The sequence below is a fragment of the Dunckerocampus dactyliophorus genome, chromosome 3, assembly GCF_027744805.1.
Source record: "Dunckerocampus dactyliophorus isolate RoL2022-P2 chromosome 3, RoL_Ddac_1.1, whole genome shotgun sequence".
Classification (NCBI taxonomy): Eukaryota; Metazoa; Chordata; class Actinopteri; order Syngnathiformes; family Syngnathidae; genus Dunckerocampus; species Dunckerocampus dactyliophorus.
Window position 1 is genome coordinate 1,799,599 of NC_072821.1, and position 27,902 is coordinate 1,827,500.

The window sequence follows — 27,902 nt, forward strand, 5'->3', positions numbered from 1 at the left end:
CACCACATGCAGTCATTGGTCGGTCTACATGTCAATCATTACACACATCACAGTGTTAGCGGAAGTAGCTGAGTTAAACACTTTGGGCAGTGTTTCCTTTGTCAAATTCACCTCATATTCACAGCTTTTTCATTCGTACGCCCCTTGGTAGTTCAGTCTATACCAGGGGTCACCAACGCGGTGCCCGCGGGCACCAGGTAGCCCCCACGACCACACGAGGCGCCCGCAAGCCTGCTTTTCATTCAGCTTTTCAGTTAATCATGTGAGAACACTAGAAAGAAAAGTATTGTGAAACATAAAATGTGAGTCGTGGATACCAGCATTTTGTGAATGTTCTGGTAAAACAAGCATATTTGATCTGTTTGGGTTGAAATAAGCTATGAAAATCATTTCTACAAAAATGAGTAGCTCGTGGCCATTTTCATTTTGTGAAAGTAGCTCTCACAAGGAAAAACCTTGGTGACCCCTGATTTACACGTTGGTCAGCTTCACTTTTCCTATTTAGAGATCCTGACAAAATGTTTTTGTTTGCTAGATTGTTTGCTCTTTTGCAAAGCGAGATTACTAAAAGTGCTTTAAAAAGTGTCTTCAAAGGAAGAGCTGAATGGAAAGCAGGCTGGCTAAAATGACGACGTGTTGTGGTTAAAAGGCCATAAATCCAAATGTGCTGAGCCGATGTTCATTAGCTTGTTAGGAGTGGGTCAGCGTGCTGCTCACTTGCTGTCTTCTTTAAAAGGGGGGAGGCAGGAATGTAAATCCAGAAGGGGGGGGGGATTAGAGGCTGCACACTGAGCCGCTGTGCCTCAGTGCGGACTGACTGCTGCTGCTTGTGGTGCTCCATGCGCAGGGTCTTGGTGGCGGACTCGTATGCAAACTCATGAGGACAGCGTGGGCGTGTGGACGCGAGGCAGAAGCATCCGTCACGGTCGGACATGGGTCACGTTCATGGTGGGACTCTGTTAGTATTCTGCGCCGCGTGCGCAGCTCTGATGTGGAACTCTGGGGCCAGCTCCATCAGGACCACGCACGGACTGGACACCTCAGGGTAGGTCCATCTTCAGGTCATGTTTACAAAGTGTAGGAATGAGTTCACCGCTAGGTTACGTATGATATTGTTGATTTACAGCAGACTACTTGTTTTCTGGAGTCAGTAGTTTTAATTGGATTATTATGTACAAATCAACATTTCAACAGTATTTCTGAGTGTATCAGGCTGAAGTGAAAAACGACCGATAGCCGTTTCTCACGGTTTGAGCCTCATGTTTGGCAATCGAGCTCACCAAAGTATGAGAAACAGCTCCCAGTGTGGTGCAGTGCAGTTGTACAAGTACACAGCATATTGTCGGCCTTTATTTGTTTAGACAGAGCCACGCTTTTTAAATATTTATTGGAAAAGTGAACTCATCTGTTCCAAGGCTGCCGTCAACTTTTGTTAACTGTCATTTTTAAGTTACATTAGCATTCTTAGCTGTCATTCAAGTGTAAAATAATTTAAAAAAGTATTATTAAGATCAATTTACCTGCTTTCCATTTTCATACCTTTTATGGGCAAATTACGTTTCATTTAATTTTTTTAAAGTAAACAAAAAAGAATAAATAGAATAAATATAATAATAACAAATTTTAACAATAATAAATCAAATGAATATTATATGAATAATATAGATGATCAGCATCCATAACAAGAATTGCGCTAAAAGTCCTGTGCAATAAACCGTGCAATAAACCTGTGGCTTGATCAACATGTACTCAGCTGTAAATAGTGAATAGGACCTGGATTCTGCACTTTATCTGCTTTTGTGCTCTTTTACTTTTGCTGCTGTAAACCCGACTTTCCCTTGTGGGACTAATCAAACCATGTCTTATCTTATCTTATGTTATCTTAATCCTAATAATTAATCATTAGAGTACAGAGCAAATACAGCGTTTGTCAATAAAATACAGGAAATGTATCAAATCAAGTTGACCGAGAGTTTATCCTCTCCAGTCGCTAACTGAGGTCACTGGAAGTTAGAAACAGCTCTCATGCAAGCCACAGCCACAATAACAAACACACTGTGCAATCAACACATCTCTGACATTCATGCATTCATTTTTTATGCCGCTTCGTCCTCATCAGGGCCGCGGGCGTATGCATCTCGAGCAGCGCCTGTCAAAAAGCAGCTCGTTATTTGATGTGCTTCATCGTGTTTGATTGTTAAATCCTTGTTAATTTCAACGTGGAGTCTCAACTGTTAGAGGCCAAGGCTGCTTTTGCTGCGTGTGACAGAGAGCGCCACACGCAGGATCGGCAAAAAGACTGCAGGAATGCCTGTTATGGTTTTGGCACCTGCCGGCACATGTCAATATGTTTCCAATTTCTTCCAAACTTTCCCAGAGTCTTTTGTTTCTCTTCATTGATTAGAGCAGACATCAAATTAGTGTTTGTAGTTGTCCGCATGAAAAACATTCCGCTTTCATATGCAAACCAACCGAAACCGCCCACAGACTGCAGCACATTGAGTGCAGAGGGAAAGAACAGACCCTTTTTACTTGTTTCCTCAGTGCCCAATGTCCCGAAAATAAGATCCTAACCGTGGAATATCCCTGCACCCGCGCTGGAGGCAAGAACACCACCTGCTTCAGGTAAGACGCCTCAAAACCACAGTCGTTGGTCAGTCTACATGTTATCATGAAGCAGAGACTGGTTGTAATGGCACTCGCCACTTAAGTCACTGGTCAGTCAACATGTGTGCTTCATCGTGATTGGTCACCATGTCTTTTTATGCATTATGCAATACTAAGCATTATGTAGTCATTGGTCAGTCATTGTGTGCTTCATAGTGATTGGTCGTTAGTCTTTTCCGCTTTATGCAGTCATTGGTCAGTCTACATGTCAATCATTAAGTGCAGCACAGAGATTGGTTGTAATGACACTCTCCACTTAAGTCATTGGTCAGTCAATATGTCAGTCATTGTGTCCTTCATCGTGATTGGTCTTGTCTTTCATGCATTATGCAGTCATTGGTCAGCCATGGTGTGCTTCATAGTGATTCGTTGTTAGTGTTTTCCACTTTATGCAGTCATTGGTCAGTCTATGTGTCAGTCATTGAGTACGGCACAGAGATTGGTTGTCATGTCACTCTCTACTTAAGTCACTGGTCAGTCAACATGTCAGTCATTGTGTGCTTTTTCGTGATTGGTCGTTAGTCTTTTCCGCTTTATGTAGTCATTGGTCAGTCTCTGTGTCAATCATTGAGCACAATCATTAGTCGACGTGTCAGTCATTGTGTGATGCACAGTGATTGGTCCGTATGTCTTTTAATGCAGTCATTGATTGCTCTACATGCCAATCATTACAATCAGCAAAGTGAGTGTTTGGAATGTCATGCAGCCATTGGTCAGTCTTTATGTCATTGAAATGTATCATTTATGTGCAGAGCAGAGATTGGTTGTAATGGCCCTCTCTGCTTAAGTCATTGGTCAGTCTACATGTCGGTTGTTGTGTGCTGCACAGTGATTGGTTGACATTTTGGCTTTATGCAGTAAATAGATCGGTTTACATTGCAATCATTACGTTCTGCTCATTGATTAGCTGGACTGTCCCTTCAGTTTCATTCAGTCATAGGTCGGTTTGCACAAACCAATCGTTACGGCAAAGTGATGTGTCGGTATGCCTCCCCCACGTCATTGATCAGTGGAAATGTCAATCATTCCACGGCAGGTGCCACTTAGACATATGCTTCCATCCTTCGAGCGCACCGAGCGCATGTTCCTTTAAACCACGCTGACATGAGGGACATGAGACAAGAGATTCCCACAAAGACACAGCATTTGCATTCCGGGTGCGTTTGATAACCACGCCAACATTTTTGCTGTCATGGTGAAGTTGTGTTTTGGAGCAAATGATGTGGTTGTTTGATGTTTCCGTGTACTATCTTGTAGGAGAAGCATCCCACCAGCATGCTGGCTTTATATGACAGCGGAGGATGTGATTCGTTATTTTTATCGCTTCGGCCTCTCAGAGGAAGAGCGCTGTTGTCGTGCATGGGAAACTTTTAAGATCCTCTTTGTTGATCTTTCAACGAGGGATGGGCATGATGAACGGGTACCGGTTCCATAAATAACACCTTCATAGAACTTTTTTGAGCTGGCATTCAGATCCACAAGGTTATGTTACGTCTTGAAGTGACTCCAGATTATTTCAAGTCTTTCTATGTTTTCTGTTATGCAAGCAAGGTGGAGGTTATCATGAATAACCGTTGGGAGGAGGACACTTATGGAGTTTAAAAGTTCTGCCGCGTAAGCGAGTGTATCATGGCCTTCGATTTTGTGGATTATTTCAGGTCTTTTTATTTATCTTTATGATGGAAAATGGCAGTTATCATTAACAACCAGTGGGAGGAGTGACTGTGTTTATTTTATGACGCATCTATGTAGCGCTCGCTCATGTGCTCACGCTTGAACGGGCGTAGCGTGGTCTTTCATTTTATGGATTATTTCAAGGCTTTTTTATTTGTTACTATTTTGCAAGGTGGGGGTTATAATCATCATAACTGACACATTAATTATAAGGCACGTCTATGTTGCGCTTACACTTTGTTGTTTGTGTTTGAGCAAATATACCTGGGGCATTGACGTTGTGGATTATTTCTAGTCTTTGTATGTTTTTTCTATTATGCATGCAAAGTGGAGGTTATCATTAATAACCAGTGGGAGGAGCGAAGTGATTAAGTTTACGACTCGTCAAGTTGTTGTGCACAAGCAAGCGTACCGAGGGCTTTGACTCTGTGGATTATTTCAGGTCACTCTATTTATTTCTATTACGCAAGGTGACGGGTATCCGTGATAACTGTCGGGAGGAGCAACCACATTGATTTTACAGCACATCTGTCGTGCTCACACTTTGTTGTTCGTGAGTGAGCAAGTGTACCTTGGCCATTGACTTTGTGGATTATTTTCAGTCTTTCTCTGTTTGTTTCTGTTAGGTGGAAGTTATCACTACAAACTGGCATAGAAAGTCATCGAATTCATTGTACGACACGTCTACGTTTGCCTTGACTGTGGATTATTTCAAGTCATTCTATTTATTTCTATTACGCAAGGTGACGGGTATCCGTGATAACTGTCGGGAGGAGCAATCCCCGTGAGGGACGCCCATCTCTACTGAAACCGTGCAAATCATGAACAAGTAAGAGGGCAAGGATTCAGTGCAGATTTGTGTTGGAATGCGGAGCGCATGAAGCTTCCCACACTCGAGCCGAGGACGTCAGTGACTCCTTGTCGTGTTTACACAACTTCCCTCTGAAGGCAAACTGGCTGCGATGCTCTGACTGTTGCGGTCAAACTGCATCTTGTTTGCTCGGTTGGCTCCGTGAAAGATCTATGGCTCAGCAGGAGGCGCATTCGATTAAGATGGATGTTTTCTCCACCATTCTCTCTCCTCTCGGCACAAAGTTGGATCGCATTGTTGTTTCTTCAAATAACTCTCGACTGACATCCATCATACATCATTTGGCCTGGGCCAGGCCATCGTGTTTGAACTGGCTGTGAGCAGGAGCGCACACACCTGGTGGAGCGCTGCAGCAAAGCATCTGCTAGAAGGCATGTTTGACCAGGATTACTTCGCGGCTGCACTCTGTACTCGCTCAACGATCTGCTCCGTGAGCCGTGAAATGAATGCTTCCTTTCTGATGAGCACGTGCACACGGTATCTGCGCACAAAAGCAGCAACAACACAAGCAAATTGTTTGGGAAATAATAAATAAGAATATATTTGTAAAATTAGATTATGTATACATTATATATAAATGAATTCTATTATGAATGCATATATTATTATATAGATCATGTACTCTAATTATTTTAGATCATATTTTAGATCTAAATTTAGCGTATAGCAATTTTATATGTCAAATACTAATAAACCAATCTTTCTAAAAATGAATAATAATTTCAATAAATAATACATAAAATCATGCATTTAATAATATTAGTGTCGTTTCATCTTACAAATACATTAGAGAAGATTATTATATAATGATTATTATTATTTTATTATTAGAAATAGATTTTGATAGTATATATAATACAAGTTAGATATCATAATTGTATAACGTAAAAAGACACAATTTTATGAGAATAAACTTGTAATACGAGACTTTAGTAGCATAGACATGAAATATATTAAATATATGAGATAAATATACATGACCTTTTTTACTCATGTTTTTCATGCATATAACTCCAACACGTTTTTGAATTATTTCTCAAATACATTTAATTGGACGTGTTTTTTTCACCAGCCTATGACTTATTAAATGTTCCTGTCAAAGGTTGGGAGACAGCGTCTCATCCAACAAAAGGCAAACGTGTCTGTAAACTTTTGATATTGATGAATATAAAATACGGTACATGTAAGCTATAACATTTAACATACATCATACATTTTTTGTCTTTCATGATGTCATAGTCTTGAATGCTCTTGTACGTCACATATAATTTGTATTCCTTTCATTATTCCTTCCTCATATTTGTTTTCCCCCCACCTCATCACACGCGATGTCTCCAGGCATCGCAATCATCAAGTTGTTATTATCATTGTAAGTATATAAAATCACAACACACGTGATATATAATATATAATAATAAATGTAATATAAAATCTATATCATGAGAGAAAAGTTCCCCTTTTTCCTTTTGTCACTTACATAGACGTCATGGCTGCTTTTCTTTTGCGGTGTATCTGTGATCGCATAATCGCTGAATTTAATATCGTCTTTGGCAGAATATTGCGGTACCACAAGTGTACAGTTCCCACCTTAGTGTGAATAAGGCCTTCGCGCCTCCGCTTTAAGCTGTGCAAACAGAAAGCACATGTTTCCGTGGCGAAGGTGCAGTAACGCAGACTAACACCTGTCCTCCGTGGCGGGACCGTTTTTCCGGAGTGGTGTGGGGTCGTGAGAGGGCCGCTCAACCACTTATTTCCCAACATAACACAAAGTGGGAAAGTGGATTTGACTTTGCTCACTGAGTCCAATCATCACCTGGAACTTTGCCGCATCTTCCAAACCCCCCCTTCACTCGCGCGCTACTTTCTTAGCCCGTGGCGCCCCTCTCCCACTCATGCGAGCGTAGAATCTATTTTTATTTCTGATTGGCGCTGACGTGTTAAGCGTTTCGAAACATGCCTTCCTGAAGAGACTGGATCCAGTTGCTATCTAAACAGTCGGGCTAATTACGCCACTTATGCTGCTTCAATTATGGCTGCGTATGAGCGACAATCACCAGACACATTTTGGGGTGTTTTAGAGGAGTGCTTCTCAAACTTTTTTCTTAATTAATGAAAAAAACATGTAGAACCAACTACTCTGGGGGAAAAAAGCAATAAGCCTTCCTAAAACTTGCATTTCGATGAGCAACAGTTCTTTTTCTACCGACATGACAATTAGCTATGCTAAAACATGACTTAGCATGACATTGCTTTCCCAGACAGTGGCACATGGGGCACTGCCCCTTTCACACAGCCTGTTCAAGCCGGGATTCATCTTTTATTTTGAAGTAAAAATGCAAGAAATGACTACCTTCGGTTATGTTGACAACCGCTGGCATCAACATGAGTCAGCCAGTCTGAGGGACGTCAGCATAAACGCTTTCCTAATCAGGTGAGAAATCAGGCGGTCATCATTGACTCAGATCTGAACGTTCGCAGCCACATGAAATCAATAACATCACCAGCTTTTTACCACCTTGAAAACCTTGCCAACATCAAGGGAATAGTGTCCAAGGCAGATTTAGAGAGACTACTCCACACCCTCGTCTCCAGAAGGCTAGGCTAGCGTGGCGGGCTTCTCACCCGGCTCTCTAAACGAGCTGCAGCACATCCAGAATGCTGCATATTTGTAGAAAATGGCTGCATTACTGCTTCTGTCCACCAGAGGAAGTTAGACGACCAAAAGACAGGGAAACGGTGACGGAGGGAAACGGTGACGGAGGGAAACGGTGACGGAGGAAGGTGACGTCATTGCAGCAGCCCAATGAATTGAATTGAATTATGGGAAACCTTTAAAATGTTGTCTTTTTCTTTATTTTGAAGTCACATTGGGACATGTTTCGATATTTGTACGCACACCTTTTGATTATGAAGTTGCCATGTGCTGAATTTAGTGCTGTCAGACTGTTATGTTCTTATTTTGGGTCGAAATACTGGCTGCCGCCGACAACCGATGGCTTCTGCCAAAGAAAGCGCAACCACTGACCTGCGAGCCGCACGATATTTCAAGGATCAGTAGTAATTCTGAAGTAAACGACATGTGGCGAGATTGGAATTTCGCTAATAATCTCCAGAGCATTGCTGTCTACGAGCAGCCAGCTGCTTTTACATAATTTTGGAGAATTTGTATTGGTAATATCGTTCAATAATGAAAAAAAGAATGACTAAATATGAATTGGTGATAGAGACCACCGCTGTAACCAAAATATATTGCTCTTATTTGTCATACAATCTGAAAGCCTTTTAAAATGTGTCATGGCTGACGAGCTCATAGGTGAAAGAGTGCAATAATGTGCATGTCTGTGTGAAAGGGGCTACTGTTATTTATTCCCACATTGTCATCATCTTGGTTTACTTAATCCTCACACGTCAATTACACGCCTGGTCCCCCCCCGCCCCCGCAGCGCTCTCATACTTTTGATGGCTCGTCTCAATGAAAATGTTTTCATCTCAGAGGAGTCATGCAGGAGTGAACCCCCCGCTGCTAAAACGACCGCTGGCCTGCTTCCCGAACCCCACTCCCCACCCACCTCCCTTCGCCGTATTGCGGTCGGCTCTGCAACGAGGCCAAAAAACGATTTCTGCCTTCTGACTGTTGCGGCCGCTTCTTGCGCTTACAGCGTCGTAGCTGGAGGTCATGGGTTTTTATGCGTGCTGATGTTTAGCGTCTGAGCTGGAGATGATGATGGTGATGTTTCTCTAAGTGCTCTCAGCTGTGGAAGGCTCGCGCGTTCTGCAGCAGCACCACAACTACGGACAAAAGACCAACGCTTCTTCCTCGTAATTGAATGCAGTAGAAAGTCATTAGGATTTAAGGCTAAGTCATTAGGAACACATGCTTCAGCTGTGGAGCTATAAAGAAATGTAACAGCAGAAGTAATGAGGCAGCAACGCAACAGTAAGTCTGACAATGTGACGCATAAACAAAGAGTACCAGCGCCGTAACAGAAGCACAACCGATTCAGTGATTAATGTTGGGACAGTGAGGCAGGGGTGTGTAGCTTTAAAGTGCTCCTATCCTGTCTTTTAAAATGATATTGGCTCCCAGGGGGGCACTATAGTACGTTTCTTTGAATAAAATACACTCGTCCCTCGTTTATAGCGCTTAATTGGTTCCAGACCCGACTGCCATCATAGAATTCAATGTCAATAAACGGCATGTTTTCGTAGTTAGAGCATAGAAAACCTGTTTATGGCTCTCTAAATACGCGTTTTAACATTATTACAGCCCTGTAGACATGAAATATATAAAATATAAAAATGAAATATATAGTCCACACTGTGCCATATAGTCACCTTCACACTCCTATTATTCCTTGTTTACAACACATTGTTCAACTCTTATGCTGCGGGGACTCCAGACGGCCGCTACACAAAAAGCAAGCGAGCTCACAAGCTGGTGAGCTAACCAGTTAGCTAACCAGTTAGCTAACCAGTTAGCTAACCAGTCAGCCTCAAATGTATTTCTTCTAAACTTAAGCCAAAAATGTACCACTTTGAGACGGGATAGGAGGAGAAGCTTTTTTCACTTCCATCGTGTCGGACGTGCCATGGCTGACTTCACGCCGTGTTAAGGTAATGTAATGTCAGGTAATGTCTCAATGTTTTGTGTCATTACTGCAGCCCACTGACCAGAATGCTACATATCACTCGTATTTGAATGTGTTTGGACTAATAATAGACCAGAGTCGATGCCATTTCTGAACTCTGTCAATACCAAAGATGTATTTATACGTTTTTCTGTCCAATAATATCGGCCCACCAACATTGGCATGAAAATGTAATATTGGTCAATGTCTGTATCGGGTTTTCCCCTATAATGAAAGCCGATATGGCCCTTTAAGCGCCACAAGCAACATTGCTGTCGCCGCAACAGTCAGCACGGAGGATATACTGATGCTTTTCTTTGCCGCGTTCGGGGCGGCAGGACGTGGTGCGTTGTCAAAACACCGCTAACGCTGAGCGGGGTAGCTCACAGACATATATGTGGATTTGTTTCTGATGAAAGACGGGAGTCTAATCTCTCTTTTGGTAGGTTCCACGCCTAAATAGCCACAGAACACAATATTCTGTGTGCCTTGAAAGACCAATCAAAATGATCTAAAATGGCCGCTACTGGAGGGGTTGTCTTTTGAAAAATGGCTGAGATTGAAAGGGTTGATTAGCTTAAAAAAAAAAAAAACGCAATACAGTGAGGGAGTGACCATCGAACCGCGATATTGCGAGGAGCGACTGTACTCCATAAACCTGCATTCTTCTCCCCATGCTGGGATGCTTGGATTCCGCAGCCTCCTCCCCCCGACCACGCCTGCTCTCCTGCGATTAGGGGTGGAGTCCCGTGTTCCATTGGTGTGCTCTTCATTCTTACTTCATTTACCTTCTACGAAAGCTTTAACAAGAGGCGGTTATGAAATCAGCGAGCACATTTTCCTCCCGTTTGACCTCCCGATTGCCTCACAACAAACACACGGATTATAAAAATGGAATGTTAACACTTGAGGGCACTTCTGGCACTCTTTGGCTTGACCGATCTCACTGGGTTTGTTTGACAACTCTGACAAGAAATGGATGACACGACACAACTCTTGCATGAGAAGGAGCAGACACGCTCAAGAATACACACTTTGGCTCTTAATGATCTCAGAAGAGGTTGAAGACATCAGCGCAAGCTTTAAGTAACGCAAGGTCGACCTTAGGCTTTAACCGCAACTGCTTCCTGTCTTGACTCATTAGGGCGTCCTTGCAGGGCTTCCCACTCAACATCGGATGATGACTGTGGCTGTGAAAAAAAAAAGGCAGGAAGCGTTCCCATGGACATGGTGTCTGGACTGTGTCCCCATCAGGAATATTCATGCCAAACTAGGAGAAATGCCCGCCAGGAGTTTCCATGGTGGTTCCCGAAAGGAAAAAACACAGTTTGAGGGGAAAAAGTGTTTTTTTGGGGGGGGCAAACGTTCTTTGAGGCTGCATGTTGGCCTCACAGCCAGGAAATCGAGGGTTCAAATTCCCATTTGTGGAGTTTGCATGTTCTGCCTGTGTGGGCGTGGGTTTTCCTCCCCCATCCCGAAAACATGCATGTTGGGCTAATTGGAGACTCTAAATTGTCCAACGGGTGTGAATGTGAGTCTTTTTGGTTTTTTTCTCAATAAGTGGCCTGTGACTGGCTGGTGACCAGTCCAGGGTGTTACCCCACCTGGTGCCCGAAGTCAGCTGGGACGGACTGTAGCTCCGTGACCCAAATGAAGACAAGTAGCGCTGGATGAACACAGTACTTTCAACTGTCATTTATTTTGCCGTATAGCAGAGAATATGTCATGCGCCGCAGGACAGGAATTAGCACTTCCTGTCCTGCGCTCTTATTTTGGAATGCTGCGCTTCCTGCTGGGGGTAAGATGCACCCGCTTTGCCCCAGTGGAATTGGGCGCAGCTGTTTGCAATTAGTTGGGTTTATAAGCCCAGCGTAGTCACAGGGACGGCGCTGGGCTTAATCATTGCCTCTGTGCTGTCACCTGGATGTACGACTTACCTGCTACTACTAAGACTACCGCGTGTACTTCACTACTGTGGGTACCTGCACCTGCCTGTGCTCGCTCAAGGACTTTTAATTGCACGCAGCGTCTGTCACTGCATACCGGGGGTCAAGCATTCCACAGCCACACCATGGAATAGACGTGCACCTGAGGGACTATCCACAATGTTTTCAGGCGAAAACGGAAAACTATTTGATCATTTCAGCCTCTCATCCACAGGGCCGACATCACTGCGAGTGCTTTGTGTGATTGTTAGCACGTTAGCACACGCTGTTGTGATCACATGGGCTCGATCCAGTCGCTGTTGGACAGACGTGCTGGGGAGGAATCTGGAATCGACTGCTTGTATCGGAGTGCCAATATCGGAGAGTGTAGACGCAGGCCGATGTAAGACGATACTTGTTTTTTTTGGTGATATCAGCCCGATATCCTATAATAATATCGGATTGGGACACTCGTAATCTATACATTTTAACAATTAAAATGTGTTTAATGAGTGTGTGCGCGAACAACGAGCTGTTTTTCAATATTTCCACTTTAATAGTGGGGATCTACTGCATCGAAAATAGACATTATTGGGCCTATTCATGGCTGCGTCCGTGATTTGTGGTATTTCGCCATTCGTTGGCCGTCTCACACCATAAATCCTGAAAGTGGAGGTGTAGTGTGGTCATTTAGTTGGTGATGTACTTCAAGTACAACAACATCATCAAGCCTTGACCGCTTTGACTCTGACTCATTTTTTATGTGCGGAAAGGAGGCAGAAATGTGCCGCCAGACCACATGGTTACGCTGATGCTCCTTCAGACTTTGATGGTTTGGGGTTTTTTTTAGGTGTCTTTTGTCAACAACCACCCCCCTCCCATGTTTGACGTTTGTCATGTGCGACCGCAGACATTTTATCCACTGACGTGCGAGTCCGAATACCTCCACCATGAGTCGTTTTTGCTTAGTTTTAATGAAGAGTCGCGGTCAATACTTGAGTTCTCCGTAGGACGTTCCCCCCGGCGGCCCCCGTGTCGCCCTGCACTATGTCAAACGTTCATCAGCGCAAACGGACTGGACCTGGACTCCATCTCCACGTCCTTTACTTCCTGTCCACAGCCGCTCTGATTTGTGACTACGGAGACACAAGCCAGACGTCCGTCTAGTAGCTGGAGTGTTAACGCCTGGCAGGAGGTCAGCTCAGGTGGAGTAAACCAAACATTTCATACATGTAGCGTGTTGGTCTTCCAGTCTGGAGGTGAATGGAGGTTGTCGTCCAGGAATTCATCTTGTCCTTTTGGGCTGAGGACCAAAGACAAAGTATGCTTGCCCTCTTGGCTCAAGTGTCCATCAATGACACAACTAGGACGCCAAGCGTTAGAGGGTAGACCTCCGCCAAGGCGCAGTAACTCCATTGCTGGCTGTCCATGAGGGTCGCAGCCCAAACCAATCCATCCATCTCATCCATTAAGGTTCATAAAGCCTTTGAAGCCTTCTTTAGTCGCTCAATGTGGGCTTCAGCCTTTAAGTGTTCATTTTGTTTCAGCCATTTTTACCTCAAAAGCTTCTTTCTGTCCATTTTTGTGTCACATGAGGGGCACTGGTCCTAATAATACACCAATGGTACACCATAATCTACCACGAAACAGCGATCATTTATTAATTAGTGAATTTCTGAAAAAACGCAATAGTGAGGGAGCAATAATCGAACCGCGATATTGAGACGGACCACTGTAATCTGTTCCAGAGTCAGTCTGTCACCATCATGAAGCCTTTATTAGCTGTTCAGGCAACGTCTTTACCGTCACCTATTATGTCAGTTGTGCTTTTTGCTGATGTTCTAAAAGTGATATGTGTCCCTGGAGCCTTTTTATGAGCACCGAACGTGAGAAAACGCTTTCCGAGCTCAGCCATGAGCGCAGGCCCGGATGACTGAGATCTCGTAGGGTGAGTCCAGCCACCCTACGGAAGAGGAAACTCATTTCAGCCGCTCGCATTCGCGGTCTCGTTCTTTCGGTCACGACCCGAAGCTCGTGACCATGGGTGGGGGTGGGAACATAGATCCCCAGGTAAACTGAGAGCTTTGCCTTTGGGCTTAGCTCTCTCTTCACCGCGACGATCCTGCCGGCGCTGGGCCGATCCGCCTGTCGACCACGAACAATGATGGAATTCTTATTTCTTGACATGCTCCTGTGTAGGTATGTAACGCTCCCATAGCCAGGAAATGGATGAAATAATTGCAATTGAACATGAAAGAAATGTATTGGCCTGTATTTTGTTTATGGTCGAGCACATTTAACATATTTTGCATATTTGGACTTACGGGCGCCACACGCAGGAGGCGACAAACGACTGCGATTGGCGAAACTCATCGCAGACGCGTAGCAAATCATGCACACGGGAGGCGACGATCGGCTGTGACCAGCTACACAGGTGAGCCGCGTGTTCCCATCCAGAGCGAATTGGATGAGTCCCCCACGGTTTTCATTGGCTGTCAGATGTGGGGGGAATTTGCGGGTTTCAAAATAGTCCGGTACTCTTGCTAGTATCGGATCTTGCTGGTATCGAAGATAAACCTACATAAATGTCCGGGGGAATGAATGTAGACTTACCTGCCTACTCTAGCACCGAGTTCCCATCCCGCTGCTTTTTCCGTTATCTCTCTATATTCTTTTTTAGGAATGTCAAATAGCTATAGCGTACCCATTAGCATCCTGTCCGCTCATTGGTCGATCAATGAAACTCCCACTGATTGGTCCTCGCCTGGGCGACAGCGATGAAAAGTTGAACATTTTTCAGCTTTCTGGGATCGTCGCAAGCCAGCGTGTGCACGATGAGGCGCACGAATTTGGCGTGGCGCTTGGCTGGAGGGTGGGTGGCACGCGCTAATGGCCCCGTCGCGCAGGTTCCATTGAAAATGAATGAAGTAGCGGCCATGTCGCCTCCTGTGTGTGGTGCCCATTACATTGGATTGATTTTAGTCATCGTTGGTCGCTTGTGTATGCGTCGCTCGGTGGAAAAGGTTTGGGCACCCCTGCCTGAACCAGAACCAGCTAATTAGATGCATAACTGGAGGGACAGCTACCATTGCTTTCAACACAATCGGTCGGGTGTTAAACCTCACAGCCGCCATGCTGGTGCTGGTCTCTTTATCCTTCCTGTTTACTCTTCAAGTGTCTTGTTAGCCTGCACGGCTGCCTGCACAGTGTTTGCATAGCTGGACAACTCATTAGCTCTGTTTGTTTTCAATCTCATCTGCGCTCCAGCGACTCTTTTCCCAATTCTTTCCGGACCCTGGCAGGTTTCGCTGCTCAAAATGTGCTTTCACGAGGACGTTTTATGGCGAGTAGAGGTGAAAGCCTCGTCTGATGCCATAAATCAGGGGGGTGTCCAAACTTGTTCCACTGAGGGATGCACATAGAAAAATGTAAGGATGCGGGGAACACTTTGATATTCTTCATGCTTTTTGTTGATTCAGTTCCCCTAAAGCAGGGGTGTCCAAAGTTTGGCCCGCAGCACCTTCTAAAAATATAATTCAACAAGAAAAAATGTAAAAACAAAAACTGCAATCATTTTACAAGAATAAAGTCAAAATATTCACAGAAAAAAGTTGTTATCTGACAAGAAAAAGTCGTAATTTTATGGGAATAACTCAGAAATATTATGAAGAAAAATAACATTGTTTTAGTAGCGTACAGTTGAAATATTAAAGAAAAAGCACATTTTTGTAATGGTCATAATGTGAGAGAAACAAACAAAAACAAAGTTGTCATTTTTGGAAAATTGGGTTGTGAAAAGTGATAATGTTGCAAGAAAAAGTCCAAATATTATGGCAGTAAAATGATAATTACAAGAAGAAAAGTTGATATCATTGGAAAATTGAAAAATAAAAAACAGCAACAGCAGAAATGCCGAAAACAGCTGCAATTTTACAAGAAAAAAGTAAAACATTAGGAGGAAAAAAGCTGTAATCTAACAAGAAAAAGTTGTAATTTTATGAGAATAATGTTGTGATACTACCAAGCAAAATAGCCTCGTTTTAGTAGCATAAAGTTGATTATATTTATCATATCATATCATTATATTTAGGGCTGTCAAATGATTTAGAAAATGGAATCAAATTAATCACCGTTTCCCAATTAATTAGTCATGATTAATCACCATTTGCTACTATGAGTGAAATATGCCGTTTTTGCTGTATTTTATGAAGAGAAATCGTACATGCTGTATTTGTTTGTATTGGCAGCTCCAAATGAACTGAAAGCTTCGATCAAGCTAAAAGACGGCACGCATGTCTGAGCATGCATTTGCTTGACGCTAGCCTCTTTAACATGAGCCAGTTGCATTCAAAGACACCGCATAATGTACGTTGAATTCGCATGTACTGAGTGAGGCTGGATTTTCTGAGATTTACGAGCATCCTTAAATGCCGCAGACTGTAAGCGACAAGAACATCCGCTTGCTGTTTTTCTTTGTCTTTCTGTTCATTTACACCACACGTTCACGCGTAATGAAGACGTTTTTGTGATTTTCGGAGTGTCGGCGAATGCAGCTCGCTGTCGTCTAGTGACAATGAGGAAGTGTCGTTCCCAGGACGAGGGGACCAGAGACGTGTTTGTGAGCTGCAGGTACATACGGTGGTACCTCGGTTAACATCCGCCCCGGTTAGCGGTTAACAACCAGAATTTTTGCTACAATTTCGCCTTGGCTTGCGTTTGCCCGCTTGTTTAACGTCCAAAATACTGTTTGTTTTCTGTACGCCGAAATGAATGAAATCTCCCTATGCTTGCATGCGGGGCCGGGTCTACCTGCGCACAACACAAAAGAACATCCCGATGGGCGTACACATGAGCCGATACTGGGCTTGGAAAAGGAGTAACCCAGGGGGAATGTTCGGGGTTTTAAAGTTCAAAAGGGGCGTTGCTAATATTCCGGTAATGACAGGGTTATTTGACTGCATGTAAATGTACGGCATGTTGTCAAACACCAAAAGGTGATGGCCGAGTGCATTGTGGGCCGCGGGCGCCCTTTTAGGTCGTTTGTATCAGAGCTGTAGGGAGACACACGGCGTAACAAACACATGGATTGTACCGACCTCCGAATACCAACGGACTGCAGCACGTAAGGCATCCCCGTTTCCGCACGTGTTCATAAAGTCTGATGTTATTTTATTCTTGCAGGATGCAGTTGGCCAATCAAAATGCAGTAAATCCCACAGGAAGGTGTTTTGTGTATTCCACGTGGGATCATCCCACTTTATCTGCAGCCCCGCCACCGAGGTGTCAAAGAGCAAAGCTCAAGGGCGCCGTCTGCCATCGTCTCCCCGGGCGATGTCAGCGAGTTAATCAATCACGCCGCCGAGTCGTCACTCGGCAGGTGAGTGCGCCTGCTACGACGTCCGAGGTTTGGAAACCAGGAAGCCACCACAGATGATCCCTTGGGTGGCGTCACGCTAAGCCAGCCGCAGGGGGGAGGGCGGTGGTGGGAGGGGGCTGGCCTCGGGGTCAAAGGGTAAATGAAAAGGGTAAACTACGACTTTAATATTGATATAAATCTATGCTGCGAAAATGACGTTATTTTCCCATAATGCTATGCGTTTATTCTCGTAACTTTGCGACTTCTTTTGTTAGAATGCAACTTTTTTCTCATATTTTTACTTTATTACGTAAAACTGCAGCTGTTTTTTGCATTTTTTTAAGTTTCCTACCATTTGAACTTGCAAATGTTCTTCTCGTAATCATGACTTTATTCCCAGAATGTGTTGACTTTATTCTCGTAGCAAAACGCTTTCTGCAGCCTAATTTTTCAAAAGCCGCAACCTGATTTTGTTGGTTTGTCATAGTATTCCCACTTTTAAAACACAACATATATTTTTAGAATGTTTCAACTACTAAAATGCGACTAAAATGACTTGATTTTTCCTCATAAAATTGCAAGTTCTATTTTTTTTTAAATCCAAATATTCTCTCTTCATAGTTTGACTTTATTCTCATAAAATTAGAACTGTTTTTCCATTTCTGCTGCTGTTTTTTGAATTTTCCAACTATTCTAACTTTCTTCTTGTAAATGTTCTCATTCCCGCAATATTTTGACTTTATTTTTGTAACATTAGAACTTTTTCTTCAACCTCATTTTCCACAAATTACAACTTTATTGTGTTTCTAATATTATTACGACTTAAAAAAAATAACATTTATTTCTTTAATATTTCAACTTTATGATAGTAAAATTATGTTGTTTTTCCTCATAATATTATTCTCGTATAATTACGACTTTTTCTCGTTAGATTACAGCTTTATTCTCGTAATATTTTGACTTTATTCTTGCAAAATTACTATCGATTTTGCAATTATTATTATTTTTTTTGTTTTAGTTTTCTTGTTAAGATCTAATTTTAGAATGTGTCACTGGCCAATAAAAAACAGCCGGGCTGCACCGCTGATCTGAGTGGTGAGATGGAAAAGTGTGCTGATAACCATAGAACCAGGAATGGAACTTGCTGCAATAGAAGCAGTGCACACAAGTTACGTGTGATATTGCTGAATGTTTTGCTTATTGTGGCAAAATTGTCCCAAAAAAAGCCATGCTAGGTTTAACTCACTGGACTGGAGGCCTATTTTTCCCCGTTTGAAGTGTATTTCTTCGTGTAAGGGAGTAACTAATACGCTTGTAGTATTGGTATCGAATAGATATCAACATGTATCCACACAGGGATCATTAAGAAACAACGAGGCAAGCGGATATCCACCACGGCTGACGTTTGGGGAGTAGAAAAATGGAAGTGCTCTCCTGGAAGTGGAGGTATTTTCTCCAGATGAAATAAAAGCTACTCGCTGGAATCGCCTGGAAAACGACGGAGACGTCTTAAAAAGAGCGAAGAGGTCGTGTGACGCTGAAACAGCAGCCTGACACAACATTGGCTGGAACGCTCCCGCTTGCTTTCTGTCTTCCGTCAGTATTTTATGTTGTATCACTTTGTCCTGCGCTGGCTTTGTCTCTCACTTTTAGCGCCAGAAAATTCTACGACCGCGCCTCCCCGGAGTTTTAACGCACTTCCTTTCTTTATTTCCACCATTTCTTTCCACTCTATGACTCATCTTCATCTTTTATTTTCCACTCAGTTGTCCCTCTTTCAAGCGGCCATCTTGTCGGTGGCTAACGTGCTAAATATGACGATAACCGTAGAAACAGACGTCAAAACTTTGGGTTTCTACTGTTTCTCCGTGTCCTTTATCTGCCTTCTGAGGCGGCAGAGGGACGTTGTAAGAACACGGCATCGCAAGCGTGAATGTTAGAACCGGTTAGAGGCTCCGCGAATTCTGCCCGGCAACAAGTAGACACAGAATTGTCACGTGACCGACCGGGAAAACGTAAGAAGGGTAAGAAATTAAAATAAAAGTAAATGTAACTCGGAAAACAAAATGTGCCGATTTGAATGTGAAAGAAAAGTGTGACGCTAACCATAGAAACATGTCCCGGCTGCTCAGTACGATAAGAATACGGAAGAGACAATAAGCAGACGTCGGCAATAAAAGAAAACGAACAGAATATTCTCACAGAGCAGTCGTGTTTTTGGAAAAACACTTCCCGTTCCTGCCGTTTCTCCCCGTCCTTTCTCTGCTGTGTGTGGCAGCAGAGACCTTTACAAGTGCTTTTTTATGTTTTTGTTTTTTTTGAAAGCTGAAAGTGATGGCAAATAGAGGGAGTGTGATGATAACCATAGAATCCTGACTGCTCAGTAGAATAAAGCTGAAGCTACGATACGTTCATCATTATCATCGTTATCAATGTATTGTAACTTTTGAATGTATTGTAACATATTTTTTAATAGGTCTTGGCCCCGCGAAATCTGCCTAGCAACAAAACCACACTAACAAAATGGAAAAATAATAAAAAAAAAAGTCATTCTGTTGATTGACCGTAGATGCTTTGCCAACGAGCAAAAATTGTAATTCAGTTGCTTTTTTTTTTTTTAAATGAGCTTGGGGCACAGTTGCTCATGCCCCACAAAATGTAGAGGCCAGGCTAACGTGACACGTGCTAGCTTGCTAAAATTGCATTTCACTGCTGATTTTTTCAGGTACAACAAATTCCGCCTGGCAACAAGGCTGGCAACAAGTGTGACTTGCGTCTTTCCCAGCACATGAACATCAATAAAAACAAGGAGACGATGTGGAGGTCGCGTTTGGTGTTTGGGCGTTGAAGTTGATCATCGGTCGCGGGGTTTGCACAATCCTCCGTGTGTGTGTTGTTATGATGGGATTGGATATCACTTTTAGACCTTTGCGTGCGTGCGTGCGTGCGTGCGTGCGTGCGTGCGTGCGTGCGTGCGTGCGCAGGTGCGCAGCGATGAGATCATGCAAGCGGAGGTGTGTCGTGTTTCTTTCTTTCCTTACAAACGTCCGCTGCTATTGAATCTGACGAGCGTCTAAATGCTAACACGTGCATCCAGCAGCCATGTTCGCGTTAGCTCCGCCCCCTCAAACTGCGCCTTTTTCCTCACACTCGAATTTTTTCAGCATCTCTCGATTTTTTTTTATTTGTTATGAGTGCTTCATCGAGTCAAGCTTCCTGTCTTTAGTGGAGGCTTCATTGTCATCTTGGTAGGCCTGCAGAGTCCAAACTGCAGACATGGCGCTCCATCTTTTTCTGATTAGCGTGCACCTGAACGCCCCTCTGGAAACCCACAATGGCTGCTTTTTTTTTCTTTTGTAGTCTTGGTTCAATCTGCTCTTCATTAGCGCTCTTTATGCTGTCAGTACGTGAACAACGCAAATCAGCAGGACAGTAGAACAGACTGAAACAACGTTGCTGCTGTGCTGTTTCTATTTCCTTTCATCAGCACAGTCGGGCTCGCAAAGCACACCCGCACGTCTGAAAACGTCCAGCGCTGGGGAGGAATTTAGCAGAATTGTTGTCATTCAGCCACATTGGAGGCTTTTCCTTTTTAAGGTCATGCCACAGCATCTCAATAGGATTCAGGTCAGGACTTGGACGAGACCGCTCCAAAGTCTTCATCCATTCAGAGGTGGACTTGCTGGTGTGTTTTGGATCATTGTCCTGCTGCACAACCCAAGTTGCTTTCAGCTTGAGGTCACCAACATTCTCCTTCAGCACAATTCATGCTTCCATTTATCACAGCAAGTCCTCCAGGTCCTGAAGACCATCACACTACCACCACCATGTTTTACTGTTGCTATGATGTTCTTTTTACTTTTACGCCAGATGTAATGGGACACACAGCTTCCAAAACATTAAACTTTTGTCTCGTCAGACCACAGAGTATTTTCCCAAAGGTGTTGGGGATCATCAAGATGTGAAATTTTGAATTTGGGGCACAATTGCTTATGCCCTACGTTATCTACCTAGCAACAAGTGGCTAGGCTAACATGACATGTTCCTGGGAAAGAATCAGAGTGATTATGTTGATCTGCGTTGTCCCGCTAGCTCGCTAAAATTGTATTTCATTTGTAAATATTTCAGGGACAAAATGGTAATGCCACACAAACCAACAAAATAATCACACTAACGTGTGATGTGCCACAGACAAATCATTATTTTCAGCTACAATCGATGCTTTGCCAACAAGCAAAAATTTTATTTCAATTGTGACATTTTTTTAATTTTTTAAAATTGGGCTTTGGGGCACAAACACTTATGCCCCATGTTATCTACCGAGCAACAAGTGGCTAGGCTAAAGTCACATGTTCCGGGAAAAGAAACAGATTGATTCTGTCGATGTCTTTCTTATCTCACTAAAATGGTATTTAATTTGTAAAAATGTCAGTGACAAAATGGTGGTGGCACACGACCTACCAACACGGTTGGGTTCGCAACAGCAACACTCGGGCGCTCACATCGGGCCCTGCAGGCGGTGCAGGGCCTGAATTGGAACCTTTTCAAAAGCTTTTCCCTGACAAATCGTTCTTTTCTTTCAAAAATGACCACCGCTTTGGGATTTCTTCATCCAGGTTCCTCCCTAACGTGGTCCTTCCTGTCTGGCAAGAAAAGCCAGGCAGGCACATCATTTTGAAGGATCCTGGTTAGCCTGACCTCACTGCTCAGCCGCTCTCACTCAGCCCACGTCTGGCCGTCGTCCTCTCGTCTGTCTTTGCGAACGTGCAACACACTGTCCATCACTGTCAGCGCTTCCAGAGGAATAAATCCCGCTAAAGTGTCTCGGGGTCGCTGGGAATCTACACTGGTAACGCTAGCTTGTTCTGTGCTGCTCGTCTGTCAGGTAGCACATCAACGCTGCGGGTCCCAGAGGACAAAGAGCATCACGTGTGCGTCTGTCATAGAAAGACGCCGCCTCAGAGGGTCGGTGATGGCGCATTCTTGCGGTGACACTTAGCCCGCATGGGGTCACGGCACAACCCCCCCACCCCCAGCCGCCGGAGATTTGTGGGAACATGAGCCTGTCCGTGGGTCAAAAAGTTTGGGAACCGCTGCTCTATATGACGGGAGTAGACTGTTTTTAGATGTTTACTGCTGTTTTTGTGAATCTACTGCAAAAAACACTGGTCTAAGATGTTCTACACAACAGCAGGACTCTGTAAAACATTGCCAAGTTTTGAAGTGAACCTGTCTGATGTCATTTAGGGACCGTACTTGCTAGTCAAACGTGACCTAGCCCTAGCAGGAGGTGTTTGGAGAACACGGTGCCAGGATGGAAAGAGGATGCGATGGCAGCAGAGAGATGAGGCATGACGGAGGAAGCCAAGAAGGAAGTGCAGGTCAAGGTGCTTTGCTCCTGGAAGTCCTTGAGACCTCCTGCTAGTTCTCTCCAGTCAAAGCTTCCTCTGTTTGGCCCACCTCTGATGTGTCCCCAGAGGGACGCTCCTGGGCTCCTGGAAGTGGGCTGGCAGAGCAAATAAACAGCAGTGAGAAGGTTGGCGTGGTGGCCGCTCTAACACCTCCGCACGTGCACACCACTTTCATTTTAAGAGCGCACACACACACACACACAAGGAATAATGAGGCAACACTGAAGGAGCTGCAACACCCCACTCTGTGTAACACCTTCACACCTTCAAGGACATTTGCAAATGAAAAAACACACCTTAAACATCAGATCTACTGTAGAGGTCATTAATAAAGTAAAGCTAACTCCTTAGCTCTGAGAGCTGGCCGCCTACTAACCCAAGAAATATACAAGACATAAACAGGAACATGTAACGTTGTGTAACGTGGCTTTGCACATTTAATTGGAGGAAATTCATTACAAAATATGCCAAAAGAGAAAAAACACCAAAGTAAAAATGACACGTATACAAGTATATCCTTGGGAAATGTGCAGAATAAAAAATACATTCAAAGTATAAATATTTTTTTAAACGCAAAAATAAATAAAAATGATTAGGGGAAAAATGTAATTATTTTATTAAATTAAAGTCAAGATTTGAATGTCAGAAATTAAATGGAAAACATTTTGTACAATTTGTAAAATTCAGAAATGGTGTCCTGGTGGAATATGTAGACCAGGGGTCACCAACGTTTGTCCTTGTGAGAGCTACTTTTACAAAATGAAAATGACCAAGAGCTACTCATCTTTGTAACATTTCTTTTCAGAGCTTATTTTCAACCCAAACAAAGCGAATATGCTTGTTTTACCAGAACATGAACAAAATGCTGGTGTCCACAACTCACATGTTGTATTTCACAATGCATTTCTTTCTACTCTTCTTTCATTATTAACTGGAAACCTGAATGAAAAGCAGGCTTGCGGGCACCTCATGTGGTCGTGGGGGCTACCTGGTGCCCGCGGGCACCACGTTGGTGACCCCTGGTGTAGATTTTAATGTAAGAAAATACATAAAAATATATAAAGTTCAGAAATGGCATATTTAATACATTTTTATATAAAATGAATATAAATGTACACAAAATTACATTTTGAAAATATGTCAAAAGAAAAAAAAGTATCGTTGAGAAATGAAACAAATCCATTTAAAAGGGAAGTCCTGATCCGATCTTCAAGATCAGAAGATGGGATAATATCAGTTTCCACCACACGATCGGGCTGATCCGGTTGCCGTAACGCGTCCATAACTCTGGGCCACACGCCAACACGGTAGGTGTGGCAATGCGCCTCAAAGCTGGTTGCCACTTGACTCTCGCCACCCGCAAGAAGAAGAAAAGGCACCCCCACCATGCAGACGTGTCCGCGGTGTACCGTGGTGAAGCTTCACGTTGGATGTTGGATATTCAGCTCCGTAGCTACAGCGGTCGTTCCCCCTCACTGTGCACGGTAGCAGTGGCAGAGCTGGTCACTCTCCAGCCACCCCTCTGGTCATCTACACACTTTTATTGCCGCCCAAATGAAAAAATTGTGCTAGGGACCGTCAATAAATTACTATTGCTTTAAAGAGGGTTTGTTAAAAAAAGTCATTTCTTCAAAATCACACCACAAATGGATCTTTTACCATGTCACATGATTAGTGCTACCCTCAATGGATTTTTTCCAGTTGTATCGTATATTGGATGGACTTTTATTGGGTCTTTTATTGGATTAGGGGCCTGACTCACAGAGGTTTGATACAAAAGCCAAACAATATTGTTGGTCATGCTGTGTAACAAAAAAGTACATTCGGCAATACTTTAGTTGTTTAATGCTTTGAAGCTATTTTCGTAACCATATTCAACTCCACAAAAGCACAATTAACAAAAGCTTATTATTTCAAAAAATTGGATCGGCAAGACTATTAATATAAATTGGAATGGATGGTAAGCCAAAAAATGTGGGTCGGGACATCCCTATTTTTTATTAGAAAATACAAAAATAAATGAAAATGTTCAAGAAAAAATAAAGGTAAATGTGCAGACTTGTAAAAACCTGAAAACACAAAGTAAAAAAAGTAGCTTTCATGCAGATAAACGATTCATGCAGACATGAATGTAAGGCAGCACCAAATACAAGCGGGTACATCTACTCTAGCTCATTTCCACTGTCTGTGTGTGCCCTGCGATTGGCTGGCGACCGGCCCAGGGGGTACCCCGCCTCTCGCCCGAAGTCAGCTGGGATAGGCTCCAGCATGCCCCTGCGACACTAATGACAATAAGCGGCATAGAAAAGGGATGGATGGATATATTTATTCTACTAATTGTAATCCGGGAATGACACAAACACATGCAGAGCTCTCCTGTTCGGCCATGTCAGGAGGTCATTGACCTCCACCGAGCCATACTTCCTGTGTTCATCCCACCCAAAACACTGAAGAAAAACTTCCTGACAAGCACGTTCACCTCACGCTTCACTTCATGTTGGTCTTTACGCGCATTAACGCCATCATTTCCAGGACCCTTGTTGACCTCGGAAGTGCTTCCATTTGGGAGCAGTTTTGCCTGCGGAAACAGTTCACGGTCACCAGCCCGTCGATCGCGAGCTACTAGACGATCTTCGGGACTTTGCCGGTCGACCGTGAGAATATTAGAAAAAAAAGTATTATTACATCAGCGCCCTACCCTCCCGGGGAGCAACCAGCAGCCACGCCTGTTGCCCACTGAACACGCCCGTACGCAACCCGCGAGCTCCAGCCAGGAGCCCATTACCGTCAGCACGCTCACGTCCACCCGCTCGCCTCGCGCTCACAGGTTGAGCGACGAGGAGAGAGAGAGTGACAGACTGCTCGCTCAACGGTAATCATTGCACGTTGTGGCTCAGAATCAGCCTTTGGTACCTCAAAATGACAGCCCAAATATAACTCCATAGATGTGCACCTCCAAAAAACGCTGCTCATTAGGACTGGCTGTTGTAATGCCACCCCCCCCCCCCCAACACGACGCTGAGCCAACAAGCCAAATAGGTTTGTAGTTTGCTCATAGAGCCCACGCCACAAGCCGAAGAGCCACAAAAGTAGGGGTGGCCAAAGTGCGGCTCGGGGGCCATCTGAAGACTTTGGCTAATTTGTCATTGTATCACAAAAACAAAACAGAAACAAAATAACTTTAAAAAAACCAGCAAAAATGGTAAAAATGGAGAAAAAGGAACACTGAGAAAAAGCTGAAATCAAGAGATCAAGAGATCAAGAGAGTTTTATTGTCATGTGCATAGTAAAACAGCAGTTATACCATGCAATGAAAATCTTATTCTGTTCATTCTCCCAAGAAAAGAAAGAAAACAAATGAAAGAATAAGAACATAAGAAACATAAACACATAAACACATATACCAATAAATTAAGCAACAACAACAGAAGAGACATTAATACAAGTAAATAATACAAATAAATAAATAAATAAAGTGCTATGAGTGTGTGCGTGTGTTGAGGACACCAACAACCATTAATAACGCATTTAAATATAAAGCTTGAAATATCCGGCACCTTTTAATTGACCTGCAAAACCTTTCTACAAAATAAATCAAGAAATAAATATTTAGAATCGAAAGATATTATATTTATAAAGGAGACATATCAATCTTGCGCAGGTTCTCAGCCGAGACCAGAGATCTTGGGCTCCAAAAGTTTGGTGACCACTGGTCTAAAGGTCATCTAAATGACACTTTTCAGCTGTCATAAGTGCAAAAAATAAGTAAAACACTGTTGATTGTAGAGCACAAAAACAATGAGACTCGTTTTAAACTTGAATGAGAAAAACGACGTTGCCTGTTTTAACATTTTGAATTGTCGATGTGAAAGTGTCACAATAAGCAGGAAACAATAACAGATTGTGACAGCAAGTTCGGACGCATGGGCTAATGCTGGAGTCTCACAGTTCGCTCTTGTCACTTAACTTCACTGCAAAAAGCCAAAGAAAAAGCAAAGGAAACATCTATGGTGGTGTTGTGACACACACGCTTTTGGGACAGCATTTGTATGACTGTATATGCTTATCAAGGGACAATACCCCGTACAATACACAGTCCACTTGGATGTACTTTGGAGTAGTCAGTGTACAGCTTGTATAGCCCGATAGGTTACAGTTATGTTGTCTAAATAGTTGGCAACACGAGTAATCAGCAAGGTAATTGTGTCTTGTCTCCAGCCAAGCATGGTGGTGGGATGCACGAGTGTTGTTGGCAGGGAGGTGAGCCGCGGTTCACTGCTGGGAAAGATGGATTCCAACATGTACTCTGACACGGTGAAACAGAACATGATTAATGAGGCATGCGAGCATGCAGCATATCATGCACGGTCTGTAACAGTCGGTTCAAACGCTTGCATTTGGTGCGATGTTTGAGGCGTATTGTGCCGAAATGTTCAGGTCCAGTTACAAATTAGTTACAAATTGTTGGCCCTCAAAGGGATTCTAATTTTTTCACTACTGCGCCATCTGCTGGCTATACTGGTGAACTGCAGCGCTCGGCCCATTACGCTCCTGCGCTGCTGCTAATGTTGATGGTGCTAATAGTGTGTTTGGTCTCCCAGGACCCTGACGCTGTCTGGTTTTGGGACTTTGAGACCTTGTTGTCTTCTTAGGGGTGCTGCTGAAATGAATATTGCTGTCTTTCTTGGACATTCCTGCCTGTTTACATCACAGTTGCACAACGTGAGAAAACAAAACAGTACTGTAAAGTGATCCAGCACCGGATCCTGTCTCCTCCACGCGGTGCTGTGCTGCTTTTGGCACCGAGAGGCCGAGTGATGCTTGGTGTTGAAGGTCACGGAGGAAATGATGAGTGGTTTATCTTGCAGACGCCCTGCAGTCATCACTCTCTGCCTCGAGAAGCTAACGGCATGTCTTTTCCCCCCCATGATCCATCAACAAGAGAGATGCTAGGAACAACAGTGTTGCTGTACGCTACCACAAACCACAAGAATAACCGTATCATTATGTTTAATACCTCAATCCTGAGCATTATTATCTTCTTAAAGGCAGCTTTATAAAGGCACCTACAAATACCTGGGAGTGCGTTTGGATAAACTGGACTGGACTGCCATCATGGACGCTCTGTGCAGGAAAGGGCGGAGCCGTCTGTACTTGCTCAGAAGGCTGGCATCCTTCAACGTACGCAAGAACTGCTACAGATCTTCTACCAGACTGTGGTAGCTAGCACCCCCCGTATGCAGTAGTGTGATGGGGGAGCAGCCTCAAGAAGAAGGACGCCACACACCTGGACAAACTTGTGAGGGAGGCAGGCTCTGTCCTGAATGAAACATGAAACATGTCTATCCATCCATCCACCCATCCAGCTAC

General features: G+C 43.7%; 1 protein-coding gene across 3 annotated transcripts in view; it reads left to right on the forward strand.

Moving 5' to 3' along the window:
- Positions 1-779: 779 nt before the first annotated feature.
- Positions 780-27,902, forward strand: part of LOC129178745 (collagen and calcium-binding EGF domain-containing protein 1-like) — a 48,830-nt gene continuing 21,707 nt past the window's right edge. For 2 of the 3 annotated variants that reach the window (XM_054771267.1, XM_054771268.1), the window contains exons 1-2: positions 780-1,045; positions 2,545-2,625. In XM_054771267.1, the coding sequence (XP_054627242.1) occupies positions 933-1,045; positions 2,545-2,625 (194 nt within the window). In that variant the 5' untranslated portion in view covers positions 780-932. The remainder of the gene's footprint in view (positions 1,046-2,544; positions 2,626-27,902) is intronic. The other variant, XM_054771269.1, reaches the window with a different exon arrangement.